The sequence below is a fragment of the Oncorhynchus keta genome, chromosome 20, assembly GCF_023373465.1.
Source record: "Oncorhynchus keta strain PuntledgeMale-10-30-2019 chromosome 20, Oket_V2, whole genome shotgun sequence".
Classification (NCBI taxonomy): domain Eukaryota; kingdom Metazoa; phylum Chordata; class Actinopteri; order Salmoniformes; family Salmonidae; genus Oncorhynchus; species Oncorhynchus keta.
The window spans coordinates 41,934,027-41,952,460 of NC_068440.1; the positions used below are offsets into that span (position 1 = coordinate 41,934,027).

General features: G+C 44.6%; 1 protein-coding gene and 1 long non-coding RNA gene across 2 annotated transcripts in view; both read right to left on the reverse strand.

Annotated features, from left to right (window-relative positions):
• Window positions 1–796: 796 nt before the first annotated feature.
• LOC127910030 (uncharacterized) lies at window positions 797–1,978 on the reverse strand. The gene is made up of 2 exons (XR_008073690.1): window positions 1,875–1,978; window positions 797–1,618 (listed from the first exon to the last, which is right to left on the reverse strand). It is a non-coding gene; the product is annotated as an uncharacterized LOC127910030 (long non-coding RNA).
• Window positions 1,979–1,981: 3 nt separating this feature from the next.
• Window positions 1,982–18,434, reverse strand: part of LOC127910029 (stromal membrane-associated protein 2-like) — a 108,924-nt gene continuing 92,471 nt past the window's right edge. The window contains exon 10 of the mRNA XM_052472901.1: window positions 1,982–3,780. Within this exon, the coding sequence (XP_052328861.1) occupies window positions 3,772–3,780 (9 nt within the window). The 3' untranslated portion in view covers window positions 1,982–3,771. The remainder of the gene's footprint in view (window positions 3,781–18,434) is intronic.

The following is an 18,434-nucleotide window of genomic DNA, read 5'->3' on the forward strand; positions in this document are numbered from 1 at the left end:
AGTATTTAAATTAAACTCTTTATTTTTTGATTTCACCTTTATTTAGCCATCTTGATAACATCTAGTTCAGCAGAAATCATATCAAATTTGACTGTTTTCAGATGCTCAGCACCATTGACTCCCGAAGCACTCAATGCATTGAGAACAGAGAACATTTTTTACGATGAACCCTAAACTTTTCCATGAGAAAAATCAAAGAAACAAGTGGTGTGCAGTCTGCTTGGCAACCCTCATCAGCGATAAGAATATTGTGTGTGAGGGGGGTAGGGGGGTTTCTCTCTCTAATTTTACTACTGCTGGTGTAAATGCTGTTTTGTCAACATTGTCAAATGTTCTCATCGTCGTTAAATCACAGCACAAGTTCCTGAGCAGCCATTTTGTCTATAAACTTCTGACTGTCTGTCACAAAACACAGATGTGAATCTCCCAGAGCCATGTTGTAGGCCACAGTAGCAAACCCCCTTAAAGACAGCCTTCACATGGACGTCCCCAGCCAGGGAAGCTCCTCTCAAACAGGCAGCAATGTAATGAGGTAACGTTGCAGAATTATTATTATTCATTTTTTTAAGTCACAGTAACAGTAATGTTTCTGGTAATCTTTTTTGGGGGTTATTTTGATTATCTAGATTAAAATGCTTCAGCCACACTTATTCACACACACATACATACATGTTGCCCTGCTATCAACTGTAAAGGTAGATTCTTAGGGAACATGGTGTGTGGACTATCTTCTAGACTCCATGAGACATTCACATACTGAGTTTGAAAAGAGCGAAGTGTAGCAGATTGTCTGATTGAAGGATGGCAAAGACAAAGGATCTGTACTTTTATACCTGATGCTTTGTAAGTGTTTTCTATGTGCAGTATTTGATCATGTAAAACTGGTATTTTTTTTGTGGTTTGTAATGCTGCATAATTGATTACTTAGGGTGCACGTAGTTTTTGTACGAAAAATTGTACCAAATGGATGAAAAATAAACAAGAACAATAACAGTAACAAAAACAGTTTCAAGTTTTCCGGGTTCAGAAGTCTGTAATTTTCCCCTTTACCGTCTGGACTCAAAGTCAATAAAGTTTTATTCGAATCGCCACTTTGTTTGTCCATGATGTCATTGTGTAACTGATTTCAACTTTGTCACTTCAGGACGTATCAAGGGTGGAGAGAAATATGAAAATACAGTATTTCAACAAAAAACATTTTTATTACTTGATTTTTTTCTCCCCCCCATCACACATAGACAGACAAGCCTTTTATTTTTTTTTAAAATATATTTCACAATTTAGATACACAAACAGATGATTGTCTGAAAACGAAACAAGCAGATGGAACATAACTAATACACATATTATTCATATTGATTAAGACAGAATATACAGGAGGGGAAAAAAATCTTTGTTTGATGATCGAGAAAATACTCAGGACACATCCTTATTGACATTTACACTCATCAGTCATAGTTCAGCACCATCACCTTCTACAGGTGTGTTGATCATTAGTAATATGACACCACTGAACTATGGCTGATGTGGTGTCATATTACTAATGATCATCACACCTGTAGAAGGTGATGGTGCTGAACTATGTGACGTGGTGTCATATTACTAATGATCATCACACCTGTAGAAGGTGATGGTGCTGAACTATGGCTGACGTGGTGTCATATTACTAATGATCAACACACCTGTAGAAGGTGATGGTGCTGAACTATGGCTGACGTGGTGTCATATTACTAATGATCAACACACCTGTAGAAGGTGATGGTGCTGAACTATGGCTGACGTGGTGTCATATTACTAATGATCAACACACCTGTAGAAGGTGATGGTGCTGAACTATGGCTGACGTGGTGTCATATTACTAATGATCAACACACCTGTAGAAGGTGATGGTGCTGAACTATGACTGACGTGGTGTCATATTACTAATGATCAACACACCTGTAGAAGGTGATGGTGCTGAACTATGTGACGTGGTGTCATATTAGTGTTTCTTCGTTAATTAAAGAATATGTATTCATGGTCTCATCAATACGACGAACGTGACGATATTCAAACCGGTGCATCTCATCATCACCTCGTGTCAGACGTGGTCCTTCAGAATATGGAATATGTCTTTGTGAATTCATCTTTTACATTATTTACCTCATCATGCATTTATAATAATCATAATAATAGCCTAGTAATAACAATAATAATAAACATATGCTATTTGTTTTTATTTGTTTGCGTGTGAGTAAACAGACCTGGGGTTCGGGCGCTGTCGACATAAGGAATGATTGGCATATACCCAGTGGCCAATCGCTGATAGTAAAAGCATAAGAAATGTCTGCTGTCCGAAACGTAACCTTAAAGGCTCCAATAGCTTTACAGGCTGGTCAACAGGCTGGTCAACAGGCTGGTCAACAGGCTGATCAACAGGCTGGTCAACAGACTGGTCAACAGGCTGTCAACAGGCTGGTCAACAGGCTGATCAACAGGCTGGTCAACAGGCTGGTCAACAGGCTGTCAACAGACTGGTCAACAGGCTGGTCAACAGGCTGGTCAACAGGCTGGTCAACAGGCTGATCAACAGACTGGTCAACAGGCTGTCAACAGGCTGGTCAACAGGCTGGTCAACAGGCTGGTCAACAGGCTGATCAACAGACTGGTAAACAGGCTGGTCAACAGGCTGGTCAACAGGCTGGTCAACAGGCTGGTCAACAAATGTTCCAAATGTCATTCTATCCCCTAGTGCACTACTTCTGATGGCTCTGGTCAAAAGTAGTGCACTTGCAAGGGGATAGCATGCCACTTGGGATGCTGATATGAAGAGCTCTGCTATTGGTGGACTGAGAACATAAGTAGTCCTAGAGCTCTGCTATTGGTGGACTGAAAACAGAAGGAGTCCTAGAGCTCTGCTATTGGTGGACTGAGAACAGAAGGAGTCCTAGAGCTCTGCTATTGGTGGACTGAGAACATAAGGAGTCCTAGAGCTCTGCTATTGGTGGACTGAGAACATAAGGAGTTCTAGAGCTCTGCTATTGGTGGACTGAGAACAGAAGGAGTCCTGGAGCTCTGCTATTGTTGGACTGAGAACAGAAGGAGTCCTAGAGCTCTGCTATTGGTGGACTGAGAACAGAAGGAGTCCTGGAGCTCTGCTATTGGTGGACTGAGAACAGAAGGAGTCCTGGAGCTCTGCTATTGGTGGACTGAGAACAGAAGGAGTCCTGGAGCTCTGCTATTGGTGGACTGAGAACAGAAGGAGTCCTGGAGCTCTGCTATTGGTGGACTGAGAACAGAAGGAGTCCTGGAGCTCTGCTATCCGTCCCAAGCCCGACGGGCCCCAACATCAGATTAGGGCCGTTTTTTCTTTTCTTCTCATCAATAACTAGGCTACTGGTATGGTCATTAAAATGTTGAAGCTGAGCCATTTGCACGTACTCTGCTGTGCAGTATAGTCATATCTGACTAAGATCATAACGTGGCGTTAGAAGTGCTTCAACCTTGTCATCGAGTAGCCCGAAGCGGAGCCGTCGCTATGGTTACTCACAGACTCAGAGCGCCATGAGCAGAGCGCATGCAGAGCGAACTGTGTGCAGGGGGTGAGTGACAGACAGAGCAGATAATGGATTTACTAACAGAGGAAGTGATTTCTGATTTTGGGCTTCGCGCAGGGCTGGGCCTTAAAGTTAGCAGAAGCAATTGGGCCTGGGCAGGGTAGGGCCTGAATGTTGCCGGGCATTGGTAGAGCTCTGGCTTAAAATGCGTGCCTGTGCAGGGCTCTAAGTAGTCCTACGGAACCTGAAATAGATTCAGACACAGTCAGAGAATATAACAATGACAGGCAGCCAGAGAACATTCAAACATTTAGATGAATTGACAATAACACTGCTAGTATACTCATACATAGATAGCCTGAATACACTGATAGGAACAACATACTTAATGACATTGAGAGACGTTGTGTTAGATTGAACTAACTACAGATGATAGTCAGGCAGTGAGAGGGGACAGAACGAAGACAGAGTCAGTGCAGGTTTTGGGCGCAGTTCAATTCTCAATTCAGCGGTTGAATTTTGTCCGATTTCAATTTTAATTCAAACCTTGAATTGTTCAATGCTTGAATTTGATTTCTATAAGAATTCTTCATTTCATGAATTGACAGAACTGACCCCGTTGCCTAATTCAGAGATACACATACATTCATAGTGTGGTCATTGAGACATTCCTAGACGTGTGCACAAAGAGACAATAAATATACAGACATACTGGTCAGATAGTAGACATTCATAGATAAGACATTCATGTCATACAGTCTCAAGTAGACATCAATCAAATGTATAAACCTGTGTATTCTAGAACTATCATACACACGACTGTCGGTGGTCAAATAGGTCACGTCCTAAATGCCACCCTATTCCCTACTATAGTGCACTACTTTTGAACGATCCCCTATGGGCCCTAAATACAGTAGGTGCACTAAATAGGGAATAGGTTGTAGTTTTAGACACAAAAATATTCTCTGTCCTCACAATGACCTAGATTCACAGTTAGGGGCCTTTCCAGAAAGCAGGATTAAATCAGCCAGCTAACTTTGACAAACAGTCAGATATCTCTCTTAATTTGGGGCGGCAGCGTAGCCTAGTGGTTAGAGCGTTGGACTAGTAAGCGGAAGGTTGCGAGTTCAAACCCCCGAGCTGACAAGGTACAAATCTGTCGTTCTGCCCCTGAACAGGCAGTTAACTCACTGTTCCCAGGCTGTCATTGAAAATTAGAATTTGTTCTCAACTGACTAAATGAAGGTTAAAAAAAATTCTGGTAAATTGTTCTGTTTCATTTTGAAAGCTAAACTTGAATATGTGTTGTTGGTTGTCAAGTCAATCTCTCTCTCTCTACACACATATATATATATACAAAACAAAAGAAATGTCATTTCCTAATATTAAGGACAGTTGATCCTGCTTCCTGGAAGAGCTCCCTGTACTCAACACTTTATTTTTCACTTTATTTTTCTCCTACCTTCCCTCCTTATCTCCTTCCCTCCTTATCTCCTTCCCTCATTATCTCCTTCCCTCCTTATCTCCCTTCCCTCCTTATCTCCTTCCCTCCTTATCTCCTTCCCTCCTTATCTCCTTCCCTCCTTCCCTCCTTCCCTCCTTCTCTCCTTATCTCCCTTCTCTCCTTCTCTCCTTCTCTCCAAGCCTTTACTTACATGTCATATTGAGGATGTAGCTAGGGTTACAAACTTTCCTCAAATTCCAACATTTTCCAAATATCCTGCTTATCCGCTGCTAATTGCTGAGATCCTTCCAAACAGGATTTGGGGAAATTCCGGGAATTTCAGGAACGTTTACGTATTTTTGCCACCCTAGGCGTAGCACAGTGAGTGTTGATATGCTCAATAGATCATACTACAAAGAATCACGATATTGCTAGCTAAGCTATATAAAAAAAACAATGTAACCAGAGGGGTTATTAGCTAGACATTAGCATACCTGCTAATTTTATCCTTTAACATAAAAATGAATAGCCATCCTATACAGTAACGGTCAACAGTTTTACAACACCGACTCATTCAAGGGTTTTACTTGATTTTTAAAAACTATTTTCTACATTGTAGAATAATAGTGAAGACATCAAAACTATGAAATAACACACATGGAATCATGTAGTAACCAAAAAAAGTGTCAAACAAATTAAAATGTATTTTATATTTGAGATTCGTCTTTCTTTCTTTGATGACAGTTTTTCACATTCTTGGCATTCTCTTAACCAGCTTCATGAGGTAGTCACCTGGAATGCATTTCAATTAACAGGTGCGCCTTGTTAAAAGTTAACTTGTGGAATTTCTTTACTTCTTAACGCATTTGAGCCAATCAGTTGTGTTGTGACAAGGTAGGGGTGGTATACAGAAGATAGCTCTATTTGGTAAAATACCAAGTCCATATTATGGCAAGAACAGCTCAAATAAGCAAAGAGAAACGACAGTCCATCATCACTTTAAGACATTTCAAGAACGTTTAAAGTTTAAAACCGTAGAGCGCTATGATGAAACTGTCTCTTATGAGGCCCGCCACAGGAATGGAAGACTCGGAGTTACCTCAGCTGCAGAGGATAAGATCATTAGAGTTAACTGGCTCTCATGAGGACAGCCACAGGAATGGAGGACCCAGAGTTACCTCTGCTGCAGAGGATACGTTCATTAGAGTTAACTAGATCTCATAAGGACAGCCACAGGAAAGGAAGACCCAGAGTTACCTCAGCTGCAGAGGATAAGATCATTAGAGTTAACTGGCTCTCATGAGGACAGCCACAGGAATGGAAGACCCAGAGTTACCTCTGCTGCAGAGGATATGTTCATTAAAGTTAACTGCACCTCAGATTGCAGCCCAAATAAATGCTTCACAGAGTTCAAGTAACAGACACATCTCAACATCAACTGTTCAAAGGACACCAATAAGAAGAAGAGACTTGGTTGGGCCAAGAAACACGATCAATGGACATTAGACTTGTGCACATTTTTACTTTGTTCTGATGAGTCCAAATGAGAGATTTCTGGTTCCAACCGCCGTGTCTTTGTAAAATGCGGTGTGGGTGAACGGATGATCTCCGCATCTGTGGTTTCCACCGTGAAGCATGGAGGAGGAGGTGTGATGGTGTGGGGGTGCTTTGCTGGTGACACTATCTGTGATTTATTCAGAATTCAAGGCGCACTTAACCAGCATGTCTACCACAGCATTCTGCAGCGATTACACCGTCCCATCTGGTTTTCACTTATTGGGACTATCATTAGTTTTTCAACAGGACAATGACCCAACACACCTCCAGGCTGTGTAAGGGATATTTGACCAAGAAGGAGAGTGGTGGAGTGCTGCATCAGATGACCTGGCCTCCACAATCCCCTGACCTCAACCACACTGTGATGGTTTGGGATGAGTTGGACCGCAGAGTGAAGGAAAAGCAGCCAACAAGTGCTCAGCATATGTGGGAACTCCTTCAAGACTGTTGGAAAAGCATTCCAGCATTCCTGGTTGAGAGAATACCAAGAGTGTGCAAAGCTGTCATCAAGGCAAAGGGTGGCTATTTGAAAAATCTCAAATGGATTTGTTTAACACTTTTTTTTGGTTACTACATGATTCCATATGTGTTATAGGGTAGTAGGGCACTACTTTAGACCAGCGTCTATAGGGTATTAGTGCACTAGTGTTGATGTCTCCACTACTATTCTACAATGTAGAAAATAATAAAAAATAAAGAAAAAACCCTTGAATGAGGTGGTGTTGTAAACATTTTGACTGGTGGTGTATATATCGCACTGCTTTAAATGTCCTCTACATGTTTGAAAGTAACTAATATTGTATAAATGTGCCCTACTACCCTATAGACGCTGGTCTAAAGTAGTGCCCTACTACCCTATAGACGCTGGTCTAAAGTAGTGCACTACTACCATATAGACCCTGGTCTAAAGTAGTGCACTAATACCCTATAGACGCTGGTCTAAAGTAGTGCCCTACTACCCTATATATCACTGGTCTAAAGTAGTGCCCTACTACCCTATAGACGCTGGTCTAAAGTAGTGCACTACTACCCTATAGACGCTGGTCTAAAGTAGTGTCCTACTACCCTATAGACCCTGGTCTAAAGTAGTGCACTACTACCCTATAGACGCTGGTCTAAAGTAGTGCACTACTACCCTATAGACCCTGGTCTAAAGTAGTGCACGACTACCCTATAGACCCTGGTCTAAAGTAGTGCACTACTACCCTATAGACGCTGGTCTAAAGAAGTGCACTACTACCCTATAGACCCTGGTCTAAAGTAGTGCACGACTACCCTATAGACCCTGGTCTAAAGTAGTGCACTACTACCCTATAGACCCTGGTCTAAAGTAGTGCCCTACTACCCTATAGACGCTGGTCTAAAGTAGTGCCCTATGGGCCCTGGTCTAAAGTAGTGCCCTACTACCCTATATATCACTGGTCTAAAGTAGTGCCCGACTACCCTATAGACACTGGTCTAAAGTAGTGCCCTACTACCCTATAGACGCTGGTCTAAAGTAGTGCCCTACTACCCTATAGACCCTGGTCTAAAGTAGTGCACTACTACCCTATAGACCCTGGTCTAAAGTAGTGCCCTACTACCCTATAGACCCTGGTCTAAAGTAGTGCACTACTACCCTATAGACCCTGGTCTAAAGTAGTGCACTACTACCCTATAGACCCTGGTCTAAAGTAGTACACTACTACGCTATAGACCCTGGTCTAAAGTAGTGCCCTATGGGCCCTGGTCTAAAGTAGTGCCCTACTACCCTATAGACACTGGTCGAAAGTAGTGCCCTACTACCCTATAGACACTGGTCTAAAGTAGTGCCTTACTACCCTATAGACACTGGTCTAAAGTAGTGCACTACTACCCTATAGACCCTGGTCTAAAGTAGTGCACTACTACCCTATAGACCCTGGTCTAAAGTAGTGCACAACTATCCTATAGACCCTGGTATAAAGTAGTGCCCTACTACCCTATAGACCCTGGTCTAAAGTAGTGCACTACTACCCTATAGACCCTGGTCTAAAGTAGTGCACTACTACCCTATAGACCCTGGTATAAAGTAGTGCCCTACTACCCTATAGACCCTGGTCTAAAGTAGTGCCCTACTACCCTATAGACCCTGGTCTAAAGTAGTGCCCTACTACCCTATAGACCCTGGTCTAAAGTAGTGCCCTACTACCCTATAGACCCTGGTCTAAAGTAGTGCCCTACTACCCTATAGACCCTGGTCTAAAGTAGTGCCCTACTACCCTATAGACCCTGGTCTAAAGTAGTGCCCTACTACCCTATAGACCCTGGTCTAAAGTAGTGCCCTACTACCCTATAGACCCTGGTCTAAAGTAGTGCACTACTACCCTATAGACCCTGGTCTAAAGTAGTGCACTACTACGCTCCCTATAGACCCTGGTCTAAAGTAGTGCACTACTACGCTCCCTATAGACCCTGGTCTAAAGTAGTGCACTACTACCCTATAGACCCTGGTCTAAAGTAGTGCCCTACTACCCTATAGACCCTGGTCTAAAGTAGTGCCCTACTACCCTATAGACGCTGGTCTAAAGTAGTGCCCTATGGGCCCTGGTCTAAAGTAGTGCCCTACTACCCTATAGACGCTGGTCTAAAGTAGTGCCCTATGGGCCCTGGTCTAAAGTAGTGCCCTACTACCCTATAGACGCTGGTCTAAAGTAATGCCCTATGGGCCCTGGTCTAAAGTAGTGCACTACTACCCTATAGACACTGGTCTAAAGTAGTGCCCTACTACCCTATAGACCCTGGTCTAAAGTAGTGCACTACTACCCTATAGACCCTGGTCTAAAGTAGTGCACTACTGCCCTATAGACACTGGTCTAAAGTAGTGCACTACTACCCTATAGACCCTGGTCTAAAGTAGTGCCCTACTACCCTATAGACGCTGGTCTAAAGTATTGCACTACTACCCTATAGACCCTGGTCTAAAGTAGTGCACTACTACCCAAAAGACCTTGGTCTAAAGTAGTGCCCTACTACCATATAGACCCTGGTCTAAAGTAGTGCACTACTGCCCTATAGACACTGGTCTAAAGTAGTGCCCTACTACCCTATAGACCCTGGTCTAAAGTAGTGCACTACTACCCAAAAGACCTTGGTCTAAAGTAGTGCCCTACTACCATATAGACCCTGGTCTAAAGTAGTGCCCTATGGGCCCTGGTCTAAAGTAGTGCCCTACTACCCTATAGACACTGGTCTAAAGTAGTGCCCTACTACCCTATAGACCCTGGTCTAAAGTAGTGCACTACTACCCTATAGACCCTGGTCTAAAGTAGTGCACTACTACCCTATAGACCCTGGTCTAAAGTAGTGCCCTACTACCCTATAGACACTGGTCTAAAGTAGTGCCCTACTACCCTATAGACCCTGGTCTAAAGTAGTGCCCTACTACCCTATAGACCCTGGTCTAAAGTAGTGCCCTACTACCCTATAGACGCTGGTCTAAAGTAGTGCACTACTACCCTATAGACCCTGGTCTAAAGTAGTGCCCTACTACCCTATAGACCCTGGTCTAAAGTAGTGCCCTACTACCCTATAGACCCTGGTCTAAAGTAGTGCACTACTACCCTATAGACCCTGGTCTAAAGTAGTGCCCTACTACCCTATAGACCCTGGTCTAAAGTAGTGCCCTACTACCCTATAGACGCTGGTCTAAAGTACTGCCCTATGGGCCCTGGTCTAAAGTAGTGCCCTACTACCCTATAGATGCTGGTCTAAAGTAGTGCCCTACTACCCTATAGACCCTGGTCTAAAGTAGTGCACTACTACCCTATAGACACTGGTCAAAAGTAGTGCCCTACTACCCTATAGACACTGGTCTAAAGTAGTGCCCTACTACCCTATAGACCCTGGTCTAAAGTAGTGCCCTACTACCCTATAGACCCTGGTCTAAAGTAGTGCACTACTACCCTATAGACCCTGGTCTAAAGTAGTGCCCTACTACCCTATAGACGCTGGTCTAAAGTAATGCCCTATGGGCCCTGGTCTAAAGTAGTGCACTACTACCCTATAGACACTGGTCTAAAGTAGTGCCCTACTACCCTATAGACCCTGGTCTAAAGTATTGCACTACTACCCTATAGACCCTGGTCTAAAGTAGTGCACTACTGCCCTATAGACACTGGTCTAAAGTAGTGCCCTACTACCCTATAGACCCTGGTCTAAAGTAGTGCACTACTACCCTATAGACCCTGGTATAAAGTAGTGCACTACTACCCAAAAGACCTTGGTCTAAAGTAGTGCCCTACTACCATATAGACCCTGGTCTAAAGTAGTGCACTACTGCCCTATAGACACTGGTCTAAAGTAGTGCCCTACTACCCTATAGACCCTGGTCTAAAGTAGTGCACTACTACCCTATAGACCCTGGTATAAAGTAGTGCACTACTACCCAAAAGACCTTGGTCTAAAGTAGTGCCCTACTACCCTATAGACCCTGGTATAAAGTAGTGCACTACTACCCAAAAGACCTTGGTCTAAAGTAGTGCCCTACTACCATATAGACCCTGGTCTAAAGTAGTGCCCTATGGGCCCTGGTCTAAAGTAGTGCCCTACTACCCTATAGACGCTGGTCTAAAGTAGTGCCCTACTACCCTATAGACGCTGGTCTAAAGTAGTGCCCTACTACCCTATAGACCCTGGTCTAAAGTAGTGCACTACTACCCAAAAGACCTTGGTCTAAAGTAGTGCCCTACTACCATATAGACCCTGGTCTAAAGTAGTGCCCTATGGGCCCTGGTCTAAAGTAGTGCCCTACTACCCTATAGACACTGGTCTAAAGTAGTGCCCTACTACCCTATAGACGCTGGTCTAAAGTAGTGCACTACCCCTATAGACCCTGGTCTAAAGTAGTGCACTACTACCCTATAGACACTGGTCTAAAGTAGTGCCCTACTACCCTATAGACCCTGGTCTAAAGTAGTGCACTACTACCCTATAGACCCTGGTCTAAAGTAGTGCCCTACTACCCTATAGACCCTGGTCTAAAGTAGTGCCCTACTACCCTATAGACCCTGGTCTAAAGTAGTGCACTACTACCCTATAGACCCTGGTCTAAAGTAGTGCCCTACTACCCTATAGACCCTGGTCTAAAGTAGTGCCCTACTACCCTATAGAACCTGGTCTAAAGTAGTGCCCTACTACCCTATAGACCCTGGTCTAAAGTAGTGCCCTACTACCCTATAGACCCTGGTCTAAAGTAGTGCCCTTCTACCCTATAGACGCTGGTCTAAAGTAATGCCCTATGGGCCCTGGTCTAAAGTAGTGCACTACTACCCTATAGACACTGGTCTAAAGTAGTGCCCTACTACCCTATAGACCCTGGTCTAAAGTAGTGCACTACTACCCTATAGACCCTGGTCTAAAGTAGTGCACTACTGCCCTATAGACACTGGTCTAAAGTAGTGCCCTACTACCCTATAGACCCTGGTCTAAAGTAGTGCACTACTACCCTATAGACCCTGGTCTAAAGTAGTGCACTACTGCCCTATAGACACTGGTCTAAAGTAGTGCCCTACTACCCTATAGACGCTGGTCTAAAGTAATGCCCTATGGGTCCTGGTCTAAAGTAGTGCACTACTACCCTATAGACACTGGTCTAAAGTAGTGCCCTACTACCCTATAGACCCTGGTCTAAAGTATTGCACTACTACCCTATAGACCCTGGTCTAAAGTAGTGCACTACTGCCCTATAGACACTGGTCTAAAGTAGTGCCCTACTACCCTATAGACCCTGGTCTAATGTAGTGCACTACTACCCTATAGACCCTGGTATAAAGTAGTGCACTACTACCCAAAAGACCCTGGTCTAAAGTAGTGCACTACTACCCTATAGACCCTGGTCTAAAGTAGTGCACTACTACCCTATAGACCCTGGTCTAAAGTAGTGCACTACTACCCTATAGACCCTGGTATAAAGTAGTGCACTACTACCCAAAAGACCTTGGTCTAAAGTAGTGCCCTACTACCCTATAGACCCTGGTATAAAGTAGTGCACTACTACCCAAAAGACCTTGGTCTAAAGTAGTGCCCTACTACCATATAGACCCTGGTCTAAAGTAGTGCCCTATGGGCCCTGGTCTAAAGTAGTGCCCTACTACCCTATAGACGCTGGTCTAAAGTAGTGCCCTACTACCCTATAGACGCTGGTCTAAAGTAGTGCACTACTACCCTATAGACCCTGGTCTAAAGTAGTGCACTACTACCCTATAGACCCTGGTCTAAAGTAGTGCCCTACTACCCTATAGACCCTGGTCTAAAGTAGTGCCCTACTACCCTATAGACCCTGGTCTAAAGTAGTGCCCTACTACCCTATAGACCCTGGTCTAAAGTAGTGCCCTACTACCCTATAGACGCTGGTCTAAAGTAGTGCACTACTACCCTATAGACCCTGGTCTAAAGTAGTGCCCTACTACCCTATAGACCCTGGTCTAAAGTAGTGCCCTACTACCTATAGACCCTGGTCTAAAGTAGTGCCCTACTACCCTATAGACCCTGGTCTAAAGTAGTGCCCTACTACCCTATAGACGCTGGTCTAAAGTAGTGCACTACTACCATATAGACCCTGGTCTAAAGTAGTGCCCTATGGGCCCTGGTCTAAAGTAGTGCCCTACTACCCTATAGACGCTGGTCTAAAGTAGTGCCCTACTACCCTATAGACCCTGGTCTAAAGTAGTGCACTACTACCCTATAGACCCTGGTCTAAAGTAGTGCACTACTACCCTATAGACCCTGGTCTAAAGTAGTGCCCTACTACCCTATAGACCCTGGTCTAAAGTAGTGCCCTACTACCCTATAGACCCTGGTCTAAAGTAGTGCCCTACTACCCTATAGACCCTGGTCTAAAGTAGTGCCCTACTACCCTATAGACACTGGTCTAAAGTAGTGCACTACTACCCTATAGACCCTGGTCTAAAGTAGTGCCCTACTACCCTATAGACCCTGGTCTAAAGTAGTGCCCTACTACCCTATAGACCCTGGTCTAAAGTAGTGCCCTACTACCCTATAGACCCTGGTCTAAAGTAGTGCCCTACTACCCTATAGACCCTGGTCTAAAGTAGTGCCCTTCTACCCTATAGACGCTGGTCTAAAGTAATGCCCTATGGGCCCTGGTCTAAAGTAGTGCACTACTACCCTATAGACACTGGTCTAAAGTAGTGCCCTACTACCCTATAGACCCTGGTCTAAAGTAGTGCACTACTACCCTATAGACCCTGGTCTAAAGTAGTGCACTACTGCCCTATAGACACTGGTCTAAAGTAGTGCCCTACTACCCTATAGACCCTGGTCTAAAGTAGTGCACTACTACCCTATAGACCCTGGTCTAAAGTAGTGCACTACTGCCCTATAGACACTGGTCTAAAGTAGTGCCCTACTACCCTATAGACGCTGGTCTAAAGTAATGCCCTATGGGTCCTGGTCTAAAGTAGTGCACTACTACCCTATAGACACTGGTCTAAAGTAGTGCCCTACTACCCTATAGACCCTGGTCTAAAGTATTGCACTACTACCCTATAGACCCTGGTCTAAAGTAGTGCACTACTGCCCTATAGACACTGGTCTAAAGTAGTGCCCTACTACCCTATAGACCCTGGTCTAATGTAGTGCACTACTACCCTATAGACCCTGGTATAAAGTAGTGCACTACTACCCAAAAGACCCTGGTCTAAAGTAGTGCACTACTACCCTATAGACCCTGGTCTAAAGTAGTGCACTACTACCCTATAGACCCTGGTCTAAAGTAGTGCACTACTACCCTATAGACCCTGGTATAAAGTAGTGCACTACTACCCAAAAGACCTTGGTCTAAAGTAGTGCCCTACTACCCTATAGACCCTGGTATAAAGTAGTGCACTACTACCCAAAAGACCTTGGTCTAAAGTAGTGCCCTACTACCATATAGACCCTGGTCTAAAGTAGTGCCCTATGGGCCCTGGTCTAAAGTAGTGCCCTACTACCCTATAGACGCTGGTCTAAAGTAGTGCCCTACTACCCTATAGACGCTGGTCTAAAGTAGTGCACTACTACCCTATAGACCCTGGTCTAAAGTAGTGCACTACTACCCTATAGACCCTGGTCTAAAGTAGTGCCCTACTACCCTATAGACCCTGGTCTAAAGTAGTGCCCTACTACCCTATAGACCCTGGTCTAAAGTAGTGCCCTACTACCCTATAGACCCTGGTCTAAAGTAGTGCCCTACTACCCTATAGACCCTGGTCTAAAGTAGTGCACTACTACCCTATAGACCCTGGTCTAAAGTAGTGCCCTACTACCCTATAGACCCTGGTCTAAAGTAGTGCCCTACTACCCTATAGACCCTGGTCTAAAGTAGTGCCCTACTACCCTATAGACCCTGGTCTAAAGTAGTGCTCTACTACCCTATAGACGCTGGTCTAAAGTAGTGCACTACTACCCTATAGACCCTGGTCTAAAGTAGTGCCCTACTACCCTATAGACACTGGTCTAAAGTAGTGCCCTACTACCCTATAGAACTTGGTCTAAAGTAGTGCCCTACTACCCTATAGACACTGGTCTAAAGTAGTGCCCTACTACCCCATAGACGCTGGTCTAAAGTAGTGCCCTACTACCCTATAGAACTTGGTCTAAAGTAGTGCCCTATGGGCCCTGGTCTAAAGTAGTGCCCTACTACCCTATAGACCCTGGTCTAAAGTAGTGCCCTACTACCCTATAGACCCTGATCTAAAGTAGTGCACTAATACCCTATAGACCCTGGTCTAAAGTAGTGCACTAATACCCTATAGACCCTGGTCTAAAGTAGTGCACTACTACCCTATAGACCCTGGTCTAAAGTAGTGCACTACTACCCTATAGAACCTGGTCTAAAGTAGTGCCCTACTACCCTATAGGCCCTGGTTTAAAGTAGTGCACTACTACCCTATAGGCCCTGGTCTAAAGTAGTGCCCTACTACCCTATAGGCCCTGGTTTAAAGTAGTGCACTACTACCCTATAGACCCTGGTCTAAAGTAGTGCACTACTACCCTATAGTGGTCTAAAGTAGTGCATTACTACCTATAGACCCTGGTCTAAAGTAGTGCACTACTACCCTATAGACGCTGGTCTAAAGTAGTGCACTACTACCCTATAGACCCTGGTCTAAAGTAGTGCACTACTACCCTATAGACCCTGGTCTAAAGTAGTGCACTACTACCCTATAGTGGTCTAAAGTAGTGCATTACTACCCTATAGACCCTGGTCTAAAGTAGTGCACTACTACCCTATAGACCCTGGTCTAAAGTAGTGCACTACTACCCTATAGACCCTGGTCTAAAGTAGTGCACTACTACCCTATAGACCCTGGTCTAAAGTAGTGCACTACTACCCTATAGACCCTGGTCTAAAGTAGTGCCCTACTACCCTATAGACCCTGGTCTAAAGTAGTGCACTACCACCCTATAGACCCTGGTCTAAAGTAGTGCCCTACTACCCTATAGACCCTGATCTAAAGTAGTGCACTACTACCCTATAGACCCTGGTCTAAAGTAGTGCCCTACTACCCTATAGGCCCTGGTCTAAAGTAGTGCCCTACTACCCTATAGGCCCTGGTTTAAAGTAGTGCACTACTATCCTATAGGCCCTGGTCTAAAGTAGTGCCCTACTACCCTATAGACCCTGGTCTAAAGTAGTGCCCTACTACCCTATAGACCCTGATCTAAAGTAGTGCACTACTACCCTATAGAACCTGGTCTAAAGTAGTGCCCTACTACCCTATAGACACTGGTCTAAAGTAGTGCCCTACTACCCTATAGACCCTGGTCTAAAGTAGTGCCCTACTACCCTATAGACCCTGGTCTAAAGTAGTGCACTGCTACCCTATAGACCCTGGTCTAAAGTAGTGCCCTACTACCCTATAGACCCTGGTCTAAAGTAGTGCCCTACTACCCTATAGACCTTGGTCTAAAGTAGTGCACTACTACCATATAGACCCTGGTCTAAAGTAGTGCCCTACTACCCTATAGACCCTGGTCTAAAGTAGTGCCCTACTACCCTATAGACCCTGGTCTAAAGTAGTGCCCTACTACCCTATAGACGCTGGTCTAAAGTAGTGCACTACTACCCTATAGACCCTGGTCTAAAGTAGTGCCCTACTACCCTATAGACACTGGTCTAAAGTAGTGCCCTACTACCCTATAGAACTTGGTCTAAAGTAGTGCCCTACTACCCTATAGACACTGGTCTAAAGTAGTGCCCTACTACCCCATAGACGCTGGTCTAAAGTAGTGCCCTACTACCCTATAGAACTTGGTCTAAAGTAGTGCCCTATGGGCCCTGGTCTAAAGTAGTGCCCTACTACCCTATAGACCCTGGTCTAAAGTAGTGCCCTACTACCCTATAGACCCTGGTCTAAAGTAGTGCACTACTACCCTATAGACCCTGGTCTAAAGTAGTGCCCTACTACCCTATAGACCCTGGTCTAAAGTATTGCACTAATACCCTATAGACCCTGGTCTAAAGTAGTGCACTACTACCCTATAGAACCTGGTCTAAAGTAGTGCCCAACTACCCTATAGGCCCTGGTTTAAAGTAGTGCACTACTACCCTATAGGCCCTGGTCTAAAGTAGTGCCCTACTACCCTATAGGCCCTGGTTTAAAGTAGTGCACTACTACCCTATAGACCCTGGTCTAAAGTAGTGCACTACTACCCTATAGTGGTCTAAAGTAGTGCATTACTACCCTATAGACCCTGGTCTAAAGTAGTGCACTACTACCCTATAGACCCTGGTCTAAAGTAGTGCACTACTACCCTATAGACCCTGGTCTAAAGTAGTGCACTACTACCCTATAGACCCTGGTCTAAAGTAGTGCACTACTACCCTATAGTGGTCTAAAGTAGTGCATTACTACCCTATAGACCCTGGTCTAAAGTAGTGCACTACTACCCTAGAGACCCTGGTCTAAAGTAGTGCACTACTACCCTATAGACCCTGGTCTAAAGTAGTGCACTACTACCCTATAGACCCTGGTCTAAAGTAGTGCACTACTACCCTATAGACCCTGGTCTAAAGTAGTGCCCTACTACCCTATAGACCCTGGTCTAAAGTAGTGCACTACCACCCTATAGACCCTGGTCTAAAGTAGTGCCCTACTACCCTATAGACCCTGATCTAAAGTAGTGCACTACTACCCTATAGACCCTGGTCTAAAGTAGTGCCCTACTACCCTATAGGCCCTGGTCTAAAGTAGTGCCCTACTACCCTATAGGCCCTGGTTTAAAGTAGTGCACTACTACCCTATAGGCCCTGGTCTAAAGTAGTGCCCTACTACCCTATAGACCCTGGTCTAAAGTAGTGCCCTACTACCCTATAGACCCTGATCTAAAGTAGTGCACTACTACCCTATAGAACCTGGTCTAAAGTAGTGCCCTACTACCCTATAGACACTGGTCTAAAGTAGTGCCCTACTACCCTATAGACCCTGGTCTAAAGTAGTGCCCTAATACCCTATAGACCCTGGTCTAAAGTAGTGCACTGCTACCCTATAGACCCTGGTCTAAAGTAGTGCCCTACTACCCTATAGACCCTGGTCTAAAGTAGTGCCCTACTACCCTATAGACCTTGGTCTAAAGTAGTGCACTACTACCCTATAGACCCTGGTCTAAAGTAGTGCACTACTACCCTATAGACGCTGGTCTAAAGTAGTGCACTACTACCCTATAGACCCTGGTCTAAAGTAGTGCACTACTACCCTATAGACCCTGGTCTAAAGTAGTGCACTACTACCCTATAGTGGTCTAAAGTAGTGCATTACTACCCTATAGACCCTGGTCTAAAGTAGTGCACTACTACCCTAGAGACCCTGGTCTAAAGTAGTGCACTACTACCCTATAGACCCTGGTCTAAAGTAGTGCACTACTACCCTATAGAC